Genomic DNA, 16467 nt, shown 5'->3' with positions numbered 1-16467 from the left:
ATCTGCACGAACGTGCCTTAGGCATGCTGCAAGGAGGCATGAGGACTGCAGGGCAATAAATTGCAATGTCTGTACTGCGAGACACCTAAGGGAGACAGGACGGACAGCTGATCGTCCTCGCAGTGGCAGACCACGTGTAACAAAACCTGCACAGGATCAGTACACTCGAACATCACACCTGTGGGACAGGTACAGGATGGCAACAACAACTGCCCGAGTTACACCAGGACCGCACAATCCCTCCATCAGTGCTCAGACTGTCCGCAATAGGCTGAGAGAGGCTGGACTGAGGGCTTGTAGGCCTGTTGTAAGGCAGGTCCTCACCAGAGATCACCGGCAACAACGTCGCCTATGGGCACAAACCCACCGTCGCTGGACCAGACAGGACTGGCAAAAAGTGCTCTTCACTGATGAGTCACGGTTTTGTCTCACCAGGGGTGATGGTCGGATTCGTGTTTATCGTTGAAGGACTGAGCATTACACCGAGGCCTGTACTCTGGAGCGGGATCGATTTGGAGGTGGAGGGTCCATCATGGTCTGGGGCGGTGTGTCACAGCATCATCGGACTGAGCTTGTTGTCATTGCAGGCAATCTAAACGCTGTGCGTTACAGGGAAGACATCCTCCTCCCTCATGTGATACCCTTCCTGCAGGCTCATCCTGACATGACCCTCCAGCATGACAATGCCACCAGCCATACTGCTCGTTCTGTGCGTGATTTCCTGCAAGACATGAATGTTCTGCCATGGCCAGCGAAGAGCCCGGATCTCAATCCCATTGAGCATGTCTGGGACCTGTTGGATCGGAAGGTGAGGGATAGGGCCATTCCCCCCATAAATGTCCGGGAACTTGCAGGTGCTTTGGTGGAAGAGTGGGGTAACATCTCACAACAAGAACTGGCAAATCTGGTGCAATCCATGAGGAGGAGATGCACTGCAGTATTTAATGCAGCTGGTGGCCACACCAGATACTGACTGTTACTTTTGATTTTGACCCCCCTTTGTTCAGGGACACATTATTCCATTGCTGTTAGTCACATGTCTGTGGAACTTGTTCAGTTTATGTCTCAGTTGTTAAATCTTGCTATGTTCATACAAATATTTAAACGTTAAGTTTGCTGAAAATAAACACAGTTGACAGTGAGAGGATGTTTCTTTTTTTGCTGAGTTTATAAGAGCTCTTTGTCACCTCTCACAAGCCGGGTTGTGACAAAAACTCACACTCATTCTTATGTTTAATAAATCTATCTTATAGTGTGATCGTGTCAGGCTTACAATGATGGCAAAAAAAAAATTGAGAGTGCGCTGACCCTGGTGCTAGAGGGGGTACTGAATTGCAATTAATTGCAAAGTCCCTCTTTGCCTGGCAAATGAACTGAATCCCCAAAAAAACATTTCCACTGCATTTCAGCCCTGCCACAAAAGGACCAGCTGACATCATGTCAGTGATTCTCTCGTTAACACAGGTGTGAGTGTTGACGAAGACAAGGCTGGAGATCACTCTGTCATGCTGATTGAGTTCGAATAACAAACTGAAAGCTTCAAAAGGAGGGTGGTGCTTGGAATCATTGTTCTTCCTCTGTCAATCATGGTTACCTGCAAGGAAACACATGCCATCTTCATTGCTTTGCACAAAAAGGGCTTCACAGGCAAGGATATTGCTGCCAGTAAGACTGCACCTAAATCAACCATTTATCGGATCATCAAGAACTTCAAGGAGAGAGGTTCAATTGTTGTGAAGGCTTCAGGGCGCCCAAGAAAGTCCAAGAAGCACCAGAACTGTCTCCTAAAGTTGATTCAGCTGCGGGATCGGGGCACCACCAGTACAGAGCTTGCTCAGGAATGGCAGCAGGCAGGTGTGAGTGCATCTGCATGCACCGTGAGGTGAAGACTTTTGGAGGCTGACCAGGTGTCAAGAAGAGCAGCAAAGAAGCCACTTCTCTCCAGGAAAAACATCAGGGACAGACTGATATTCTGCAAAAGGTACAGGGATTGGACTGCTGAGGACTGGGGTAAAGTAATTTTCTCTGATGAATCCCCTTTCCGATTGTTTGGGGCATCCGTAAAAAAGCTTGTCCGGAGAAGAAAAGGTGAGCGCTACCATCAGTCCTGTATCATGCGAACAGTAAAGCATCCTGAGACCATTCATGTGCGGGATTGCTTCTCAGCCAAGGGAGTGGGCTCACTCACAATTTTGCCTAAGAACACAGCCATGAATAAAGAATGGTTCCAACACATCCTCCGAGAGCAACTTCTCCCAACCATCCAGGAACAGTTTGGTGATGAACAACGCCTTTTCCAGCATGATGGAGCACCTTGCCACAAGGCAAAAGTAATAACTAAGTGTCTCGGGGAACAAAACATCGATATTTTGGGTCCATGGCCAGGAAACTCCCCAGACCTTAATCCCATTGTGAACTTGTGGTCAATCCTCAAGAGGCGGGTGGACTAACAAAAGCCACAAATTCTGACAAACTCCAAGCATTGATTATGCAAGAATGGGATGTCGCCCAGAAGTTAATTGACAGCATGCCAGGGAGGATTGCAGAGGTCTTGAATAAGAAGGGTCAACACTGCAAATATTGACTCTTTGCATCAACTTCATGTAATTGTCAATAAAAGCCTTTGACACTTATGAAATGCATATAATTATACTTCAGTATTACATAGTAACATCTGACACAAATATTTAAAGACACTGAAGCAGCAAACTTTGTGGAAATTAATATTTGTGTCATTCTCAAAACTTATGGCCACGACTGTAGAGTAAAATCCATGTGCAACACCAAAAGACCAAAAGAACTTAAAAAAAAACTTTCCTGGAATCCATCGCCAGCACTTGTCGGCAATCGCAAACGCTATCAACACAAAGTTTGTCAAGATGTCCTAGTCATTTCCACTCCACAAACATTCAGCTCTGTCTCCTTTCCTGCCAGCCCCCTCATTGCCCACCATTTCATTGTATAGTAGACTGGCCCCCATCAACTGTCACAAATCCCCTGGCCTTCCTCCAAGAATATTGAAGGAGTTTGCATGTGAAATCAGCGTTCCTCTCTGTGACATCATCAACAGGTCCTTCACATAAGTTATCATCCCTCGACAATGCAAAGAGACTACTGTTGTCCCCATACCGAAATCTACCCCACAAAACACTTAAGAACTGAGGCCGATCTCATTAACATCTCAACTGTGAACAGTTTGCTGCACACTGGATCCCGAGGGACATCACACTAAAACTAGATCCTACGCAGTTTGGCAGCCGACAGAACTGTTCCATGGCACACTGTCTGGTCAGTATGATGAACTTTGTAACACTTTACTTTATGTGTCCTTATGAATGCATATCAATCAAATGTATTTATAAAGCCCTTTTTACATCAGGTGATGTCACAAAGTGCTGTACAGAAACCCAGTCAAAACCCCAAACAGCAAGCCATGCAGATTTAGAAGCACGGTGGCTAGGAAAAACTCCCTAGAAAGGCCAGAACCTAGGAAGAAACCTAGAGGAACCAGTCATAAAGCCTTTATAACAGCTACATAACACATTATAGCATTTGTCAATAGCAGTTTGGAATTGTTATGAGTAACAGCATAAGTGAAATAAAACTAGTCATTATGGGTGTTCTAGATGACTGTTCATCCTGTTGTCATATGCTTGAATGTCACCTGCTAATAACAACTGCTATTACACAGTCTGCATGACAAATATGGTATTACATGCTACATAATAGTCTACATACCAGGTGTTATTACAGGTGTTATGTAATTTACCAAACTCTGTGTCACAATATCACATTTAAATTAAATTATTGGCATCATAACCATGTCAAACACCATTAAAGTGTGCACAGACTCTTTAACCTCAAACTCTGACGCCCTCTGGTGGCATTTTCTAAACAACGCATAAGTACATAAGTTCAAAGCTAAGTCGAAGCTCCGAGACAGGATTGTGTCGAGGCACAGATCTGGGAAAGGGTATGAGAACATTTCTGCAGCATTGAAGATCCCCAAGAACACAGTGGCCACCATTCTTAAATGGAAGAAGTTTAGAATCACCAAGACTCTTCCTAGAGCTTGCAGCCCGGCCAAACTGAACAATCATGGGAAAATGGCCTTGGTAGAGTGGCCATACGGAAGCCACTTCTCAGAAAGAGGCACATGACAGCCCGCTTGGAGTTTGCCAAAAGGCACCTAAAGGACTCAGACCATGAGAAACAAGATTCTCTGGTCTGATGAAACCAAGATTGAACTCTTTGGCCTGAATGCCAAGCGTTACGTCTGCAGGACATCTGGCACCATCCCTACGCTGAAGCATTGTGGTGGCAACATCATGCTGCGGGGATGTTTTTCAGTGGCAGGGACTGGGAGATTAGTCAGGATCTAGGGAAAGATGAACAGAGAAAAGTACAGAGAGATTCTTGATGAAAAGCACTCTGGAGCAGATTAGGACCTCAGACTGGGGCGAAGGTTCACTTTTCAACAGAACAGCGACCCTAAGCACACAGCCAAGACAACGCAGGAGTGGCTTCGGAACAAGTCTCTGATTGTCCTAGACTGGCCCAGCCATAGCCCGGACTTGAACCCAATCTAACATCTCTGGAGATCTGAAAATAGCTTTGTAGCAATGCACCCCATCCAACCTGACAGAGCTTGAGAGGATCTGCAGAGAGGAATGGGAGAAACTCCCCAAATACAGGTGTGCCAAGTTTGTAGCGTCATACCCAAGAAGAAAAAGAGAACCCCGGAACTGGCACAATACAGTCGTGGCCATAAGTAATCGCTGCCAAAGATGCTTCAACAAAGAACTGAGTAAAGGGTCTGAATACTTATGTAAATTTAATATATGTTTTAATTCATAATACATTTGCAAACCTTTCTAAAAACCTGTTTTCGCTTTATCATTATGGAGCATTGTGTGTAGATTGATGAGGGGAAAAATCAATTTAATCCATTTTGGATTAAGGCTGTAACGTAACAAAATGTGGGAAAGGTGAAGGGTTCTGAATACTTACCGAATGTACTGTAAGTACAGTGCCTTCAGAAAGTATTCACACCCCTTGACTTTTTCCCGATTTTCTTGTGTTACAGACGGACTATAAAATGGATTAACTTGAGATATTTTTGGTCACTGGCCTACACCCAGAATACCCCATAATGTCAAAGCGTAATTATGCTTTTGTAAATTGACAAATGAATTAGAATGAAAAGCTGAAATGTCTTGAGTCAATAAGTATTCAGTCACTACAAAGATACAGGCATCCCTCCTAACTCACTTGCCAGAGAGGAAGGAAACCACTTAGGGATTTCACCATGAGGCCAATGATGTCTTTAAAACAGTTAGAGTTTAATGGCTGTGACAGGAGAAAGAACTGAGGATGGATCAACAACATTGTACTTACTTCACAAGACTATATTAACTGACAGAATGAAGAGACGGAAGCCTGAACAGAGTAAAAATATTCCAATAAGGCACTAAAATAAAACTGCAAAAAATGTGACAGAGAAATTAATTTAATGTCCTGAATGCAAAGAGTTATGTTTGGGGAAAATCCAACAACACATCACTTCATCATGTTATGGGTATTCTTGTCAGCAGCAAGGACTAGGGAATTTGTTGAGGATAAAAATAAACGAAATAGAGCTAAGCACAGGGAAAATCCTAGAGGAAAACCAGGTTCCGTCTGTTTTCCAACAGACACTGGGAGACAAATTCACCTTTCAGCAGGACAATAACCTAAAACACAAGGCCAAATATACACTGGAGTTGCTTACCAAGATGACATAGAATTATCCTGAGTGGCCAAGTTACAATTTTGACTTAAATTAGCTAGAAAATCTATGGCAAGACTTGAAAGTGGCTGGCTAGCAATGATCAACAACCAACTTGAAAGAGCTTGAAGAATTTATAATAAATGTGCAAATATTGTACATTTCCAGGTGTGCAAAGCTCTTAAAGACTTACCCAGAAAGACTCACAGCTGTAATCGCTGCCAAAGGTGATTCTAACATGTATTGACTCAGGGGTGTGAATACGTATGTAAATAAGATACACTACATGACCAAAAGTATGTGGACACCTGCTTGTTGAACATCTCCTTCCAAAATCATGGGCATTAATATGGAGTTGGTCCCCCTTCTCTGCTACTGTATAACAGCCTCCACTCTTCTGGGAAGGCTTTCCACTAGAAGTTGGAAATTGCTGCGGGGACTTGCTTCCATTCAGCCACAAGAGCATTAGTGAGGTCGGGAGCTGATTAGGCCTGGCTTGCAGTTGGCATTTCAATTCATCCCAAAGGTGTTCGATATAGTTGAGGTCAGGGCTCTGTGCAGGCCAGTCAAGTTCTTCCACACCAATCTCGACAAACCATTTCTGTGTGGACCTCGCTTTGTGCACTTGGGTATTGTCTAACAGAAACAGTAAAGGGCTTTCCCTAAACTGTTTCCACCAAGTTGGAAGCCTAGAATCATTTAGAATGTAATTGTATGCAATAGCGTTAAGATTTGATCCATGCTGACCCCTCCAGGTGTCAGTACGATGCCGAGGAAGTTTACTGAGGTTACATGGAAGGCACTCTTTTCAGTCTTCACATACAGGTTATGGTCAAGGAGCCGTTGAAGAACCTTTTGCACATGCTGTATGTATTCCTTCAGGGAGTAGGGGTAAATCAGGATGTCATCAATGTAGACGATGAGAAAGCAGTTAATCATATCCTGGAAAACCTTGTTCATAAAGGATTGGAAGATGGCGGGGGCGTTCGTAAGGCCGTAGGGCATGACTAGGTATTCGTAGTGCCCTCGAGCGGTGATAAAGGCCGTCTTCCACTCGTCTCTCGTAAAGATGTTGGCTCGGCCCACTTGCTCAAGGGTCGCTGAGATCAGAGGGAAACCGTTCTTGACGTCATTCAGGTAACGATAATCAATACATGGACGGAGACCACCGTCCTTTTTTCCAACAAAGAAGCTGGACGCAGCCGGGGAAGAAGGACGAATGAAACCGTTTGAGTGATTCAAGAGGACCACAATGGAAATAAGTACCAGACTTTGTGTGTTATTCTCGATGATTTTATTCATGTGTATGCATGGCTTTTAAGTTGTATGTGTGCTTGTTTTTTAAAATGGTCAAATTAATAAACTAAACTAAACTCAATTCATCAATGTAGGTCTCCATTGCCTCATTTTCCGGGATAAATAGGGGTAAACACGGCCCTTCGGTGGGGACACTCCAGGGAGTAAGTCAATAGCACAGTCTCCTGGGCGATGTGGTGGCAGAGTGGAGGCCTTGGTTTTGCTGAAGACATTTCTGTACTTGGCGTATTCAGATGGTATGGTGGGTGGCAATGCCGAGTCCTCAATGGTGGTGGCTCTGCAGGGTAGGCTGAGACAACTGGAGAAGCAGGTAGAAGACCAGGACAGTAGTTCACCTTGTTGCCACGAGATTGCAGGGTCGTGACGACAAAGCCAGGGGTGTCAGAGGATGAGTGGCTGTTTGGGGGATGAGAGTTCCATGACTTGAATGGTTTTGGTGTGGAAGACTCCAATCTGGAGGGTGACGCTCTGTCAGGTGTGTGATGAAGCCTGCGCCTAATGACTGCCCATCCAGGGTGTTAATCCTTAAGGGAAGGGTGACAGGTGTTAGATCAATGTCAAGCTCTTGTACTACCTGGTGATCGATAAAATTAGCTGCTGCTCCCGAATCTATCAAGCCTTCTACGTACTTGGTAACCCCCTTCACGGTTATCAATACTGGGACAGAGAATTGTTTCTGGGAGATATTTAGAAATAACGACATGCCTACCTGCATGACAGCGGGGGGACCCTTCTCATCTCTCCGTGGGGGGCGAACAGGGCAATGGCTGAGTAGATGATCTTTCCCTCCACAGTATAGGCAGAGCCCTTCTTGGATCCGCTTTTGACGTTCAATACACGGGAGAGGAGCATGGCCCAACTGCATGGGCTCTGGAAGACTGCATGGGATGACGAAATTGTAGAAAGAGAAGGTTTCGGGTTCCTGGGTGGCAGAGTTCTTCGGCGGTCGGCGATGAGGTGGTCGACGGAGATGGACATAAGAAAGTATTGATTTAAATCCTGAAGGTCACATCTACAGGCCAGCTCCACCTGAACTTCTCTGTTGAGCCCTCTTTGGCAGACGGTAAGTAAAGCAGCCTCATTGCATCCACTCCCTGCAGCCATGGTGCGGAACTCAAGGGCATACTCGGCAGCTGAATTGCGTCCTTGTTGAAGTTCTATGAGGAGGTCTCTTATAGGACGACCGGAGGGAGAGTGATCGAATACCTCTTTGAAGAGGGTGTGGAAATGTGTCTTGGATCCGAGTTCTGTGCTGTTGGCAGTCCATATGGTGGCCCAATCCAGGGCTTTGCCTGTGAGCAGAGACACAACAAAATCCACCATGCTCTTGTCGATGGTGAAGTTAGTGGGGTTGTGCTCAATGTATTTGCTGCATTGCATATGAAATCCCTGACATTTCCCAGACGAACCGTCATATTTTCCAGGCATGGGTATGAACGAAGGAGGGCTATGGGTTACGATATCTGGCGTCGGAGGAGTAGGGATAGGCTGGCGGAGAAGATGGCAAATTTCCTCCATAAGCTCCTCTTGCGGGGTTAGGCACCACTGTAGCTCTGCTGAATCCATTACGTTTTTAGGTGAGGTATTCTGTAATGAATACTCAAGGAGAAAAAGGTGTAGGTTCACATGCAGAGCGCAGCAGATGTTTATTAACCTCAGTAGCAACCCACCTGGCCAACATCCAGTGAAAATTGCAGAGCGCCAAATTCAAAAACAGAAATACTCATTATAAAAAATACAAGTGTTATACATGGGTTTAAAGATAAACTTCTTGTTAATATACCAGCATTACCTGAGCATCCAGGATCCGGACCACAGGGATGTGGAGTCTCTTGCCATGTTTAGGTGTGGCCATGTTGGACAGAGCCAGTGCTTCCTCCAGCTCCTCCATGGCTGGTTGGAATTCTGTTCCATCCAGGGTGGTCTGGCACCCAATGCCCCTCTCCAACATCAGACTCAGGGTACTGGGGGCCAGAGAAGTCTTACTGTCTCTCAGAGAATCTGCATGGGAGAGAAGGGACAAAGAGGTGCTTTTTACTCTAATGAGCAGTAACGAGCCATGCCAAACCAAGCCATACTGAGCTGGCCTGGTTTCTGGAAACGTGTGAAAAAGACGATGTTGTCATGACTCTCTCTCTCTCGGTGAGGATCACAGGATGACAGATAGCCCAAACCCCCTCTCTCCCAGAGGAGAGGGACAGTTGGGCCGGTTTAATGACTTAACGACTGGTCGTAAACGTTCTCGCTCTTGCACTGCAGTATAGAGAAGTTAAAAATCCCTTTGTTACAACAGAGAGCGACTGTGCTGCCAAAACTCCAACATGGAAAGTATGAGCCATTACTGCAGTAATCAAATAATAAAGTTGACTTGTTTTGAAGAAATGTAAAAGTCTCTCCTTTTGATTACAATAATTCCACAACATTCTCTCAAATCGAGAATTTGTGAACATAAAATTTTAATCAGGAGAAATGACAAGGATTATCCAGTCGCAGTACATTTTAATTACCTGAAACATGACATTTCTACCTTTAGATTTTGTGGCATAGCGAAAGTTAAGATATCAGACAGGGGAGGTGATATAAAAAATACTCTAAGCAAAAGAGAATGTTTTGAGATTTTCACCCTCCAGACATTATTTCCTAGAGGTCTTAATGATGAAATGCCTATGTATGTTATGTGGTAAATGTGAATATGAATTATGCCCCCATTTCAGATTACTCTGACGTTTTTCTTGCACTGTACCCAATGATTTTTGAAAACTTTCTTGGTAGGTTGATGTCCTGTCCTCATTGTGGTTTTACAGACGTGTTTAATACGTTTTATGTACACAGTCTATTTGAATGTTTATAAAATGCACATTGTTTTATTTGGTAGCACTTACACCAACCCCATTCGTATGCGTGTTGATAATATAAAAAACTAACAAAAGCTCTGACGAAAGCCGTGAGGCTGATATATGAAGCTTATTATTAAAGAGCAGTGTTACTACCAAGAGCAGTGTGCGGGTTTCTTCTTCTTTCTCATTTTATTCAACTGCTACCATGCACCTGCAAAAAAGATAGAGTGCCATTTGAATTTGACATTCTTCAAAGTAGACACCCTTTGCCTTGATGACAGCTTTGCACACTCTTGGCATTCTCTCAATAAGCTTCATTAGGAATGCTTTTCCAACAGTCTTGAAGGAGTTCCCACATATGCTGAGCACTTGCTTTTCCTTCACTCTGTGGTCCAACTTATCCCAAACCATCTCAATTCGGTTGAGGTTGGGTGATTGTGAAAGCCAGGTCATCTGATGCAGCAATTCATCCCCCTCCTTCTTGGTCAAATAGCCCTTACACAGCCTGGAGGTGTGTTGGGTCATTGTCCTGTTGAAAACAAATGATAATCCCACTAAGCACAAACCAGATGGGATGGCGTGTCTCTGCAGAATGCTGTGGTAGCCATGCTGGTTAAGTGTGCCTTGAATTCTGATAGTGTCACCAGCAAAGCACCCCCACATTCACACCTCCTCCATGCTTCACGGTCAGAACCACATACGCAGAGATCATCCATTCACCTACTATGCATCTCACAAAGACACTGTGGTTAGAACCAAAAATCTCAAATTTGGACTCATCAGACCAAAGGACAAATTTCCACCAGTCTAACGTCCATTGCTCATGTTTCTTGGCCCAAGCAAGTCTCTTATTATTATTGGTGTCCTTTAGTAGTGATTTCTTTGCATCAATTCAACCATGAAGGCCTGATTCACACAGTCTTCTCTGAACAGTTGATGTTGAGATGTGTCTGTTACTTAAATTCTGTGAAGGATTTATTTGCTCTGCAATTTCTGAGGCTGGTAACTCTAATGAACTAATCCTCTGCAGCAGAGGTAACTCTAGGTCTTCCTTTCCTGTGGCGGTCCTCATGAGAGTCAGTTTCATCATAGCGCTTGATGGTTTTTGTGACTGCACTTGAAGAAATTTTTCAAAGTTCTTGAAATGTTCTGTATTGAATGACCTTCATGGCTTAAAGTAATGATGGACTGTCGTTTATCTTTGATTATTTGAGCTGTTCTTGCCATAATATGGACTTAGTCTTTTACCAAATAGGGCTATTTTCTGTATACCACCCCTACCTTGTCACAACACAACTGATTGGCTCAAATGCATTAATCTAACCACACTGTCCGATTTCAAAAAGGCTTTACAGCGAAAGCAAAACATTAGATTATGTCAGGAGAGTACCCTCCCAAAAAATAATAACACAGCCATTTTCAAAGCAAGCATATATGTCACAAAAACCAAAACCACAGCTAAATGCAGCACTAACCTTTGATGATCTTCATCAGATGACACTCCTAGGACATTATGTTATACAATACATGCATGTTTTGTTCAATCAAGTTCATATTTATATAAAAAACCAGCTTTTTACATTAGCATATGATGCTCAGAACTAGCCGAAAACTTCCGGTGAATTTACTAAATTACTCACGATAAACGTTGACAAAAAAAGATAACAATTATTTTAAGAATTATAGATACAGAACTCCTTTATGCAATCGCCGTGTCCGATTTTAAAATAGCTTTTCGGTGAAAGCACATTTTGAAATATTCTGAGTAGATAGCCCGGCCATCACGGCTAGCTATTTTGACACCCACCAAGTTTGGCACTCACCAAACTCAGATTTACTATAAGAAAAATTGGATTACCTTTGCTGTTCTTCGTCAGAATGCACTCCCAGGACTTCTACTTCAACAACAAATGTTGTTTTGGTTCGAAATAATCCATAGTTATATTGAAATAGCTCCGTTTTGTTCATGCGTTCAGGTAACTATCCGAAGGGTGACGCGCCGGCGCATTTCGTGACAAAAAAATTGTAAATATTTCATTACCGTACTTCGAAGCATGTCAAGCAGTATTTTCACGGCCGGATAAAAAACTTACCCGATTTAAACTTGTTACTACTCTTGCTCAGAAATGAGAATATGCATATAATTAGTCGATTTGGATAGAAAACACTGTAAAGTTTCTAAAACTGTTTGAATGGTGTCTGTGAATATAACAGAACTCATATGGCAGGCAAAAACCTGAGAAGATTCCATGCAGGAAGTGGCCTGTCTGACAATTTGTAGTCCTTCTGTTGCATCTCTATCGAAATTACAGCATCTGTGCTGTTACGTGACACTTTCTAAGGCTTCCATTGGCTCTCTAAAGCCCTCAGAAAGCGGAATGACGTGTCTCCTGTCTCTGGGCAAAGTACAGCAGCAGAGTTTGTAAGTGGCCTGCCTGGGGATAGTGACACTGGAGATGCACGTTCACGAGACTTCGCCATTTTTTTATTTCACTCTTTGAATGAATACAACGTTGTCCGGTTGGAATATTATCGCTATTTTCCGAAAAAAATAGCATAAAAATTGATTTTAAACAGCGTTTGACATGCTTCTAAGTACGGTAATGGAATATTTTGAATTTCTTTGTCACGAAATGCGCTCGCGCGTTACCCTTTGGATAGTGACCTGAACGCAGGTATTTGGATATAACTATGGATTATTTGGAACTAAAACAACATTTGTTGTTGAAGTAGAAGTCCTGGGAGTGCATTCTGACGAAGAACAGCAAAGGTGATCCAATTTTTTTAATAGTAATTCTGAGTTTAGGTTGTCCCAAACTTGGTGGGTGTCAAATTAGCTAGCCGTGATGGCTGAGCTATGTACTCAGAATAATGCAAAATGTGCTTTCGCTGAAAAGCTATTTTAAAATCTGACATAGCGTTTGCATAAAGGAGTTCGGTATCTATAATTCTTAAAATAATTGTTATGTATTTTGTCAACGTTTATCATGAGTAATTTAGTAAATTCACCGGAAGTTTTCGGTGGGTATGCTAGTTCTGAACATCACATGCTAATGTAAAAAGCTGGTTTTTGATATAAATATGAACTTGATTGAACAAAACATGCATGTATTGTATAACATAATGTCCTAGGAGTGTCATCTGATGAAGATCATCAAAGGTTAGTGCTGCATTTAGCTGTGGTTTTGGTTTTTGTGACATATATGCTTGCTTTGAAAATGGCTGTGTGATTATGTTTGGCAGGGTACTCTCCTGACATAATCTAATGTTTTACTTTCGCTGTAAAGCCTTTTTGAAATCGGACAACGTAGTTGGATTAACGAGAGTCTTATCTTTCAAATGGTGTAAAATAGTCATATGTTTGAGAAATTGAAGTTATAGCATTTTTGAGGTATTTGTATTTCGCGCCACGCGATTCCACTGGCTGTTGACTAGATTGGGACGCTAACGTCCCACTGGCCCAGAGAGGTTAACACTTTTTTGGTTACTACATGATTCCATATGTGTTATTTCATAGTTTTGATGTTATTCTACAATGTTATTATTCTACAATGTAGAAAATGAGTAGGTGTGTCCAAACTTTCGACTGGTACTGTATACAGTTACTAAATAAAGAAAGAAAGAGATAGAAAGAAAGAAAAATAGAAAGAGAGAGAGAAAGAAACAGACAGACACAAACCAGGGGCCTCATTTATCAATCATGCCTAGGCACAAATCTGTGCTTTAACTATGCGTGGGATAATTTTAATGTTTGATTGAGAGTGTGCGTAAATGTGCGCACAACCTTGACCATGTATATGCACAGTGCCATCTGGTGGAATAGGGGAACTGCTTGTCAAGCATAGAATGGGGAAAATACACTATATGTTGAAAATGTCAAATTGTGGGAGTATTAATTAAATAATTTCGATTTCATTGTATTTCCATCATGAATTCATGCAGCATATCTTGACAGCCATATCATTTCACCACAGCAGTACATTTGTTATGATAATAATCTATACAAAGTACAATCATTTGTTAAATTATAGGTACTGTGAAATGAAACCATTGGTGAAATACTATAAAAGACTGATAGTGGGAAATCGAATGAGAGATGGTTGATCTTGCTCTGTTGGAAGATTTGGCACATGCTGCATTTCGTAAAGAGCGAGTTTTTAGAGAAAGTTGGGATTTTTTTGGCAAAAAGTACAGATTGGCTCATCAGACATTGTTTCCCAAAACTCTTATAGGAGTTTGTGAGGATTTAAGACTGCCATTCGCATGCCATTCCTGTGCACATCCAAGTGCTATCCACAAAGGGCACTTTTCAAGTGAAGCTTGCCGATCGGCATCACCCAGCCCTTGATAAACCAATGTTTTGGATGCAATTATCAGGAAAATAAACTGTAACATTCCATTTCCATACACCATCGCACAACAGGTTGAAGTCAAGAGGGGTTTCTTTGTCATCAATGGTTTCTCAAATACGAACGGAGCAATAGACGGCACCCACATCGCCATAAAAGCACCATCCCGGGCCGACTCTTTTCTCTGTACATATCAATGATGTCCCTCTTGCTGCGGGTGATTCTTTGATCCACCTCTACGCAAAAGACACCATTCTGTACACATCTGGCCCTTCTTTGGACACTGTGTTAACAAACCTCCAAACGAGCTTCAATGCCATACAACACTCCTTCCGTGGCCTCCAACTGCTCTTAAACGCTAGTAAAACTAAATGCATGCTCTTCAACCGATCGCTGCCCGCACCCGCCCGCCCACCTAGCATCACTACTCTGAACGGTTCTGGCTTAGAATATGTGGACAACTATAAACACCTAGGTGTCTGGCTAGACTGTAAACTCTCCTTCCAGACTCATATTAAACACCTCCAAAATTAAATCTAGAATCGGCTTCCTATTTCGCAACAAAGCCTCCTTCACTCATGATGCCAAACATACCCTCGTAAAACTGACTATCCTGCCGATCCTTGACTTTGGCGATGTCATTTACAAAATAGCCTCCAACACTCTACTCAGCAAATTGGATGCAGTCTATCACAGTGCCATCCGTTTTGTCATCAAAGCCCCATATATTACCCACCATTGCGACCTGTATGCTCTCGTTGGCAGGTCCTCGCTACATATTTGTCGCCAAAGCCACTGGCTCCAGGTCATCTATAAGTCTTTGCTAGGTAAAGCTCTGCCTTATCTCAGCTCACTGGTCACCATTGCAGCACCCACCCGTAGCACTCGCTCCAGCAGGTATATTTCACTGGTCACCCCCCAAAGCCAATACCTACTTTGGCCGCCTTTCCTTCCAGTTCTCTGCTGCCAATGACTGGAACGAATTGCAAAAATCACTGAAGTTGGAGACTTATATCTCCCTCACTCACTTCAAGCATTGGCTGTCATAGCAGCTTACCGATCGCTGCAGCTGTACACAGCCCATCTGTAAATAGCCCATCCAACTAACTGATAGGTTATCTGATGCGCAAAGGACGCTGCTGAATGTGTTGGTAAGGTGGCCAGCACGACTCATTCATTCTGCAGAACAGCAATGTTGGCCTATACACCTACAGGAGGGAGCTGTTGAGGATGGACGGCTTATTGGTGAGTGTTGCCTACTCATTTGAAGTATATTTGTCATTGTTAAAGCAACTAGTTGTCTTAATGGTCCGCTCTTTTTAGCTTTGTATTTATTTTTACTGGTCGAGCAACAACTGAGCAAGCCAAATAAAACATTTTGGTTGTACTCAATCTCTGACACTAGCACCTCTATTTCAGTCTGAATTTATTATATTTTAGCTTTTTTTGGTTGTTTCGTATTTCATGGTAAGGCTTTAGGGGATCATTTTGATTGGTTAATTAGGGGCATTTCAAAATGCAAATAGCCAAGGTCATGCATGAGCACTGCGGCTAAGAATAATTGGTATTTATCAGTGATTATCTCCTACCGGTGTGTGCATGACACTTGTAGGATTGTTGATAAACACACTTTTTCTATGCGTATGAACATTCTAGTTTCTATGCAATATTGATAAATGAGACCACAGGTTTCCATCCAACCTTTTAATGTCAAATAAAAAATGACAGGCCTGATGGAAACAGCAAATTTGTCTGTTAACATTCCAAATGTCTACAAAACAAAATAGGCTAGACAAGATGGGATCTTTTTATGTCAGTAAAATTGAATATGTGAGAAACGACGGTGGAATTGCCTTTATGCACAAATATTAATATAATAACCATCATATCGAAGTAAACTTGAAGTCGTGATGATATGTTGTCTGATTCTCCCACTATGACTCAGGAAAGCATGCAGTTTATTAGGCTACAGATGAAATAAATTATGATGAACTTCATAGGGTGGTGAAAGTGCACGGTGATGAGCTTGACGCTCCTTTCCAATAAATATTGAGGGTCTTATTGTGGTGACATGATGATCGATGCGTGGCTGCCGTTTGACCAATAAAAATAATCTGGTTCTTTTGTCCAAAATAATCTCATCATGTAGGTAGCCTGCCCGTATTGTCTTGTGTGGCTCAGTTGGTAGAGCATGGCG

General features: G+C 42.8%; 1 protein-coding gene across 5 annotated transcripts in view; it reads right to left on the bottom strand.

The window, feature by feature from the left end:
* ptpn20 (protein tyrosine phosphatase non-receptor type 20) overlaps positions 1–16467 on the bottom strand; it is a 96075-nt gene that overhangs the window by 33428 nt on the left and 46180 nt on the right. For all 5 annotated transcript variants that reach the window (XM_029753292.1, XM_029753287.1, XM_029753290.1 and 2 more), the window contains one exon: positions 8877–9085. In XM_029753292.1, the coding sequence (XP_029609152.1) occupies positions 8877–9085 (209 nt within the window). The remainder of the gene's footprint in view (positions 1–8876; positions 9086–16467) is intronic.

The sequence above is a fragment of the Salmo trutta genome, chromosome 5 (assembly GCF_901001165.1).
Source record: "Salmo trutta chromosome 5, fSalTru1.1, whole genome shotgun sequence".
NCBI lineage: Eukaryota > Metazoa > Chordata > Actinopteri > Salmoniformes > Salmonidae > Salmo > Salmo trutta.
The sequence above is the reverse complement of the archived record's forward strand: the minus strand, read 5'-3'. Positions and strand labels throughout refer to the sequence as shown.